At 35.8% G+C, this 8991-nt stretch overlaps 1 protein-coding gene across 1 annotated transcript; it reads left to right on the top strand.

Annotated features, from left to right (window-relative positions):
- LOC141638883 (F-box protein FBW2) lies at positions 1–3173 on the top strand. Its single transcript, XM_074448068.1, has 3 exons — positions 1–165; positions 985–1308; positions 2354–3173. Exons 2-3 carry the CDS (start codon positions 995–997, stop codon positions 2976–2978), a joined length of 939 nt encoding a protein of 312 aa, XP_074304169.1. The 5' UTR covers positions 1–165; positions 985–994; the 3' UTR covers positions 2979–3173.
- The last annotated feature ends 5818 nt before the right edge of the window (positions 3174–8991 follow it).

Below are 8991 nucleotides of genomic sequence, written 5' to 3'. Positions count from 1 at the left end.
AAAAGCTACAGACCCACACACACACTCTCTTTCTTTATTCACTCAATCACTCTTTCTCTTTCTTCATCTTTTTTTTGCGGATAATTCGGTGTTCCCTCTTCATGTCCGGGCTAAAAGTTTCAAACTTTCAAGGAACAAATACCTGAAAGTTTCATCTTTTTCAAGGTATGCTTGTTTTAATTAAGAAAATTCTATCTTTTTGTTCATTTTTTGTTCATTTTTTTAGCTTTTTAGTGTGCATTTTGGTTTTTGTTTTGCTTAATTTGTTGGAAATTATTGCAAAAAATGTAAAATGTGAAGTTTAGATCACATTTTTTAGTTAAATTAGTGAATTTTTAGATTTTGATTAATGGGTTTGGTGAATAGTTTGAGGATCTATTATGTTACATCAACTATTTGAGGTTTAGATTGTATAAAGTTGGAATCTTTTCACCTTAATTTGCTAAAAAAATGTTGTTACAATTGGCCTAATTTCTTCCTCATCCGTACCCGTACCAATCATTTGTTTACCACTGATTAAAGATGACAAAAGGTAAATAAATGATTGTGACGGAGTGAGTATATTTTAATATGGTAGCGAGAATTAAGACTACCCAGATGAAAAAGACTAACTTTAGTGTAGTAATTACAGGTTTTTACTCCCTCCGTACCAGTCATTTGTTTACCATTGATTAAATACGATTAAATGTAAATAAATGATTGAGACGAAAGGAGTATATTTCAATATGGTAGCAAGAATTAAGACTACCCAGATGAAAAAGACTGTAACTTTAGTGTAGTAATTACAGTTTTTTACTCCCTCCGTACCAGTCATTTGTTTACCACTGATTAAATACCGATAAACTGTAAATAAATGATTGAGACGGAAAGAGTATATTTTAATATGGTAGCGAGAATTAAGACTACCCAAATGAAAAAGACTGTTAACTTTTGTGTATTATTGTATTAATTGTGAGTTTTCGGTTTGTTTGCGTATTTCTGAAGGTAAATATATATGGGAGAAGAAGGGGGAAGTGATTATAGACAATGGGATGAGATGATACCAGATGCATTGGGAATTATTTTCAAGAAATTGCCTTTGGAAGACATATTAACAGTAATACCTAGAGTTTGTAAGTCATGGGGGAAAGCAGTTCAGGGACCTTATTGTTGGCAAGAGATTGATATTGATGAATGGAGCAGTGTTTGCCAACCCGAGCACGTTGATCGGATGCTCCGATTACTTATTACTCGAAGCTGTGGATCGCTTCGAAAGCTTAATGTTTCTCGGGTCAATAATGATCAGATTTTCGCTTTCATCGCTGAACAGTAAGCTACTCTAACTTGTTTATATATTTTATTAAGGGATCTTATAATGGCAACTTTAATTAATGCTAACGGGTTTCAAACTCCATTCATGACTTTAGCAGTTAAGCTCACGAACATTGGCTGGCCGTTCTCATGATAATGTTTTCTGCTCAATTATGCTTTTTGCTACTTTTTGGTGGTTGTGAGTGTTGAATGTGCATAGTCATGTGTTGGGACAATTGGTGAAAGAAAAACATATCCGTTCATTTTGTGCTGTAAAACATAAGTGGGTTAGCCGGTTAGGCATCATTTTGGGACCAACGGACCAATATGGTCATAAATCATTAAGAGACCAATGAGTTTTTGATCTGTTAGGGGAAAAAAGGAATTTTTATTAGGGGACCATTGATTTTTGTGTTTGATTGATTTCGAAGCATTCACATTGGGAAAATTATGATCGTAATGTCTCTATTCATCAAATGCCGTATGCCAGTCTAATAGCTGGTTCAAATTTATGACTGAGACGAGGGTTACTGGGGTTGCAGATGCTCTACTCAGCTGTGTGGGCATGCATAGTACTTCATTGTTGTGATGCTTTTTTTTTCCGTTAATTTGAGGAGAAAAGCGAGTTTGCAAATCAATAAATTGTCTTTACTACTCCTATAACCTTTAACTTTGCTTCACTGAAAGCAGTTTGGGAATCATGGAATATGGGCATAGATGCCTTGTTGTCCTTGATTGAATGAAGCGGGGACAAATTGTAGATACTCAAAAACCGCCCTTTTAAAGTTCCATAATATTGTCGTAAAACAGCCAAGATCGGTCAACATTAAAATTGCCCTTTTCCTCATTAATCATGGACGATTAAATTGATGGACACCAATATAGGTGTATTTTCACTAAACGTTTGACTGTTTGACGACATTATTATGGAACTTCTGATGTGAAATATGTTCTGCTTAAATTAGTGTTACTTGATTTGTTTAATACTCCGTATGATATGCATTCATCGTACTGTTGTTCAACTTACGAATTTGTGGTTCATTTTTTCTCTTGGATATGGTAGTTCGGGCTCCCTTCAAAGTCTAATACTACGGAGGAGCGATATCAGCGATTCTATAGTAGAACAAGTAGCTGCAAAGTTCTCCACAATAAAATCTTTGGACTTGAGTTATTGTTGTAAAATTGGATCTCGAGCTCTTGAAGCCATTGGAAAGAATTGTAAAATGCTCTCTTCATTAAGCTGGAATATGCATCCTTTAGGAGCAGCGTACAAGCCTTCACACACTGATGAAGCTTACGCCATTGCCCATTCTATGCCCAAACTTAAACAACTTGAGTTAGCTTATGTTCGAATAAATGATGAAAGCGTCCTCGAGATTCTCTCGGGATGCCCTAAGCTTGAATCCTTGGATTTGAGAGGTTGTTGGGATGTCCACCTTGACAAGAAGTTTCTCAAAGAGAAACACCCAAAGCTCGAGGTTCTTGGACCTCAAGTGATCATGGGAGTATTTGAACGAACATCGTATTTCGACGATTACTACTCCGACTCAGATTTCTCCGATTATGATTACATGGATTATAGTGATGACGAGAGCTTTGACGGAATGTGGGATGATGATGGATTAGAGCTTAGGATTTATGAAGGGGCAGATAATATGTATGAGTTCGGCTGGCCTCCGTCTCCTTGATTAGTATCAAAGACGGTTACTGTAGTATTTTCACAGCTTGTGAAAATTGTTGCCATAAAATTCATCAAGCCTCTGCCTTTTTTTCTACTTGGTTTATGCATAGTTGTTGAGCTTGAGCCCTCTGTATGTGGATTTATATATGTACTATGAATGAAAATCGAGTTTGTATATTTGGCCCTTTCGGCTTTCGCATGTGAAGCTTTCTGTTCTTTTCAGATTTTCATCTTTCAGTTACACCAATTGTCCTGACATTAGTGATGCCTAATTGCCTATAGAGTCATGGACTGTATTTGTACAGGATATTGTATTATTCATGATATATTTACATCCGACTTAGATTCGTTGATGTAAAAATATACTCGGATCTTGATTTGTCCAATAGATACGGGTTTGATTGGATAATAATGTTCAATAGGTCTTGGTATAGACGGGTGAGGCGAACAGACGGGTAAAGACCTCTAATAAAATGGGTAGGGGGACAAGGTGGGGCACCCCCATGTGCTTCCCACTTTATGGCGAAATGGGTATTTTGTGAGGGAAAATGGTATCCGTCTATACGTATAGACGGATAGTGTCCGTCTATAATGAGAATTTGTGAATAATGTTATACGAAGTAATGCCATAATGGACCGATATGGCTTACAAAGATGAAATCTAGTTTTCTTTCGTCTTACAGATCTTGATCTAGATTCATTTGTTCCAGGAAATAAAGCACTTTGCATCGGTCTAAATTTGACCATTTATTAATATACTAGTTGAGATCCCGTGCTAAGCACGACATTTGTGAGGTTTAATTAATTGAGCTTGTAAAAATTAAATTTTTTTACATAAATGAGTTAATTATAGCAGTATTCATGTTGTAATGTACTGATTATAATATTAATAAAATTCTAGAAAAAAAGGTTTAATATTCAAAGGACTTTTAGATTAATTTTTTTTTGTATGAATCTATTTTTGTTACTAAAAATAATGATAGCTGACTATTATGGAATACCATAATCTAATATAGGCCACATATTGACCTTATAACGAAAACATATATAAACAGCATACGACACATTTAGAAGAACGATTTACACACAACTAAAATATTATTTACCACTATATTCTTTTTTCTTTTATTTTTAATAGGAAATTATAATTATTGATTCTTACTCCTTATCCTTTATTAAAACAACTCATATTAATAAAGATTATTTAACTTTAAAAAAAAGGACAATTTATTTTTAGAAAAAAAAACAAATAAAATTGAAACTTTATCAATTCCAACCACCAACTTAAAAAAGAAACAAATTAGTATACTACGGGTATATTAAGCGTGAATAATGGCAGTGTTAATCATATTTTTAGTTGGCATTTTATTTGCTTTTAATATTTTATTCGGTGGATGAAATTTTTAATCAATCAATTGAGCGGGAAAATTGTGAGCAACTCTTATTCTTTTAGTTTAGTGGGGATTTTTCTAATCATACCTATAATAAGATAGGCCTAATATATCTCTAACACCATTGTTTTTGTTTCATGGATCTCCATTTTGCTTAGTAATTTAGTAGTTATAAGCTTTTCACGGTCCACGGATTTGGAATTTCAGAATAAGACAATCTTGCATATAAGAAAGTTTCTTAAAATCATTCATTTATTGCTATTAATATGTGAACATTTTTTTTATATAAATCGACTGTCTTACAATATAAGACCGTCTTATACGATAATTTTGTTTCCTTTTGAGTGATAGATGTTGTCTTGTTTGAGCTAGTCTTTTGTAAACACACATGGTTATCATAGGAAACAGCAACAATTGGCCAAAATTGAGATGATTAATGAAGGATTAATGTTGGGGTTTGGTGCATTTATGTTTGATGTATGTTTTGGGTTGGTGGAAGAGACAAGAATTCAGTACCCACATGATTTTTCATGTGATTCTAACTTTGGATCTTGTGTTCCAACGTTTTCAACTTTGGACAACCTCTCATTTCTGTGTCCTACATTCGTACGTTGTTGTATTATTCACCCTCTGGTAGGCCTGGGTTTCTCACAAGTAGTTGCGAAGTTGTGATAGTCGGTCTCTTATTAGCGGGTTCAACTATTTTTACATGTGATGAAAAGGTACTTGTGATGAGTGTTGCGACATCTCATAACCTCCCTCCCTTTTTATCATTATTGAAGTGGTTGTGACTTGTGAGACGGGTTAGGACTACATGACACAACACGATTCGAGTAAAATGTTAAGAGTTAATTTTTTACGATTTTTAATTAAATCACTCGACTTAATTAATTGGACTGGCTAAAACAGTCCTATCTTTTTGTACTGACACTGACTGAACTGATCTGAACTAAACTGTGGATCTAAACTGAACTGAATTGAACTGATCTGAACTTATATGCAATACAAAATTGTACTAAACTAATTTGAATTAAACTTAACTTATCTTAACTGAACTTATGAGAATAAAATTAAGCAAAAAAGAATAGGATCTTAGCGTGAACCCCTTTTGTTTCATGCAATGAACTTGATACGACGTTGCTATATTAAAGCACATTAGGTTTGACAAATATGCTAAATCTCAATGCATTATAGATTTTTTTTGTTTTTTTTTTTTAAAAAAAACCTAAGTGTCCACCGTGAACCACAATATATAATCCCCTCGCTGCGTGTGTTCTCAATGTATTATCATAATTGCAAATGTATTTGATCAAGGGGTCAGATTAAAACATACGGTCATTTTATTTTAAACCTGAACATGTTGGATCACAAAATATGGGCCATACATGGGCCATAATAAAGAAACCATGGATCCAGGAGTTTCTGGATTTGTAATCCGTTTTCTTTAATTGGGCACATAAAGCTATAAAGGGAGGAGACCATCAGCCCATAAGTCCCAACTTGGAGAGAATTTCTTTCCGCTTGTGTGATTCAAAAGTTTCTAACCATCTCGAGTGCATTTTAAAATCAACACTAATATAAGACGATTTTACAAGTGTGTTAATATGACGACTCATAATACATAGACTGCATTGGAAGATATCGCTAAATCCATACGAATATACGATAATACTAATAAGTAAATGGAGAGCCCATTTATTATACGGAGTATATAAATATATATTTATTCTAATGAAAAAGAAAAAGAGGGTTTTTTTTTTTTTTAAAGAATGGGTTGGTAGGATGTAGGCATGTAGGCATGTAGGGTAAGTTAAAAGAAATGGTAAGCATGGAAGGGAATAGAATTGGTAAAAAGATAAGTAGGTAGGTGTCATAGATAAGGCCAAGTATGTTCACTTAGTTAAAGTCAGTTTCTTGCTAAGCCTACTTAAGATACATGTCAAGTTATAACTCGAAATCGACCATACTATTTCTTCACATTTTGAAAACCAAATCAATCAATTATATAAGTAATTGATATGTTTCACCAAACCCTTGATTGTTTTCAATTGACCAAATGTGCATAGTCTCAAGTGTACATGTGTTAGTGTGACTGATGGTATCAAGCTATACCTCGCAAGTGCACGATTTTATCGTTGTACACTATTAAGGGTCGATCCCACAAGGAGTTGAGAAGATTACTAATTGTTCTAATCCTATCGTTTAGCTAAGTCAACAATAAGGGATGAAGGTTGTACTAAAACTACCAACAACAAGGTAAAACGACTAAATAAAAACAAACTAAGAGAAAGAGCAAGATAAAATAAAATAGATGAAATCAAATAATTTAAAAGCCTAAGACTCGGTTCTCCCCAAACAATTCGTAATTCCACACAATCGAATCTCTAGGCTAATCACAAGGGTAGTTAGGTGAGGAGGTGACGACTCTAATTCGCCTAAGACCCCCCTCTCGGGTTCGAAATAGGACACTAGTGCTACCCACCAACCCCCCTCTCGGGTTCGAAGGTCGGAATCCCTAACTCAATACCCGACTACCCCAAAAACATGCATTATTCCCAAGGTAGTCCAATATTTGCTAAGGTCATTAAGCCCCGTCAATTCCCCGGTCATCCCACTCCCTCTCTCGAGGGTCGATTTCAAACGCTAGATTAGAGGTGTCCTACCCCTGGTTCTCCTTTCGGTCTCAACCAAGGTCAACAATAGGGTCAAATTATGGGTATCCAAATCACAACCTAACCAACTCTCGTTGGTGGTCAAGGGTCGTAAGTCAACACTACCCAAAAGTCAACCCATAAACCAAGTCAATCCTCTAAACTACCCTCACCAATTTCCCCAAATAATTAGCCTTTATGAAATTCAACTAATGAAATTACTCATGTTGGGTCAAACCGAGCCCTAGTGGAAGACTACTCACTAATCATGGTCCTAATTGCAAAATAAACAATAAAGATGGAAACTTTGGTCATAAACATGGTGAGAAGATGAAATTCACTACTAAACATGCAACAATCTAACAATGGGTGTAAGGAAAGATGATTTAATCTAATAATGAGAGTGATTAGACCTAAAGACACAATCTTTAACCAAATCAACTCAAAGATTAAGTCTTTGAGGACAACTACCCAAAGTTGAACAAAGGAAAGAGAAACAAAGGAAAGATCAACAATAAAAAGATGAACAATGATGAAATTAACAACAACAAACAAACAACACCAACAATCTTAACATAAACAATCAAGCAAACATAAAAGAAGAACAAAAATGTAAACAAATGGAAATAGGGAGAGAATTAATACCAACAAAATAGTGAAAGAGGAATTTGGATAGAAATAATAAAGAAGGAAATCCTTCAATCTTCTTACAAACCCAAATTCAATCACTAATTGATTGAAGAACTAGCTTAATTAGGGAATGATTAGTGAAATAATTAACAAAGTTTCAAACTTGGAAAAGGAAATAATTCAGATCTAGGGTTGTGTGTACAAAAGGGTTTAAGAGGGGGTATTTATAGGCTTGTACAAAATTAGGAAGAAAAGAGGAAGAAAAGCCCAAATCCGTCTTTCTTTGTGTTTTTGCTTAGGTCCACCTAAGCAGTGGTGGTCTTACCGGTAAAACCGCGCAAGATTTAAAAATAGCTGGCATTTGTGTTTTGCCGGTGGGCGGTTCTTGCCGCCTGCCGAAAACACACTCTTCGAGACTTCGCTTCTTCTTTATGGTGCGTAATGCTTGGTTGACCGCCGCATTTTTACTCTTCAATGAGGAGGCCAAGCTTGTTTTTCACCAAAATCTCCAATTAATTCCATTTGTCTTTGTGCTTTACCGGTGGACCGGTTGCCGGCTGCCGGCAAAGCACATTCCTCACTTTTCTTCAAAATCTTAAGTGACTCTCTCGGGGTGTGTTTTGCCTTGCCGTGGCTAGACCCGTCTTAGCCTGTAAGAAAAAACACACTCTTCACCATTTCTTCCCCTCTTCTTCATGTAAAGGCAATGGGATGCCTTTCTTGCCCCAATTTCTCCATACTTAGGTCGTTTCCTACAAAAGGACACACACGGTAACAAGCACGGGTATTGGGCACAATATGCAAGGAAAAACACCCGAAACCGACTCGATAAGAGTCGGTTTGCATAAAAGAAAGAGGGAATTAGAGGTAAATTAATCGTATATCAAACCTCCCCACACTTAAGCCTTACTCGTCCCCGAGTAAGTCCCAAAACCAAATGTACAAAGCATTATTAAGATGGATACGGAGAGCGTATGCACAATATAAGCATCACTCAACTAAACTACTACTTATGCCGATCGAGTATTAGCGCACTCAACGCCCCTTCAACTCACAATTTGACACCCATGAGGGGAGAGTGCCCTATTGCAAGGCAAGTTGGGTCTTGCTACAAAACTTTTGACACATTCATCATGAAAGCACGTAATCAACAAATAGAATGCATCTAACAAAATGACCCACTTTCCTCATCTAAGTGGTCGGATTTTTCAAACAACAAAACATGGTCTCGGTCGGGAGTACCGTCTCAGGAGTGCCAAGTGAGGTGCCAACCCCCTAAATGTGACAAAAGCAACCCTTGTGTGACCAATGCTCAAGAAACAAATTCAAGAGCGGGGAAAGGGAAGAG

This window comes from Silene latifolia, unplaced genomic scaffold, assembly GCF_048544455.1.
Source record: "Silene latifolia isolate original U9 population unplaced genomic scaffold, ASM4854445v1 scaffold_222, whole genome shotgun sequence".
NCBI classification, from domain to species: Eukaryota; Viridiplantae; Streptophyta; class Magnoliopsida; order Caryophyllales; family Caryophyllaceae; genus Silene; species Silene latifolia.
Note: the sequence above shows the minus strand (reverse complement) of the source record. Positions and strands in the feature narration are given on the sequence as shown.

Excerpts from the sequence above, each read along its gene's own strand:
- LOC141638883 (XM_074448068.1), top strand. The coding sequence starts at position 995 with ATGGGAGAAGAAGGGGGAAGTGATTATAGACAATGGGATGAGATGATA. Across the intron at positions 1,309-2,353 it reads TTCGCTTTCATCGCTGAACA|TTCGGGCTCCCTTCAAAGTC; the intron begins GTAAGCTACTCT and ends TGGATATGGTAG.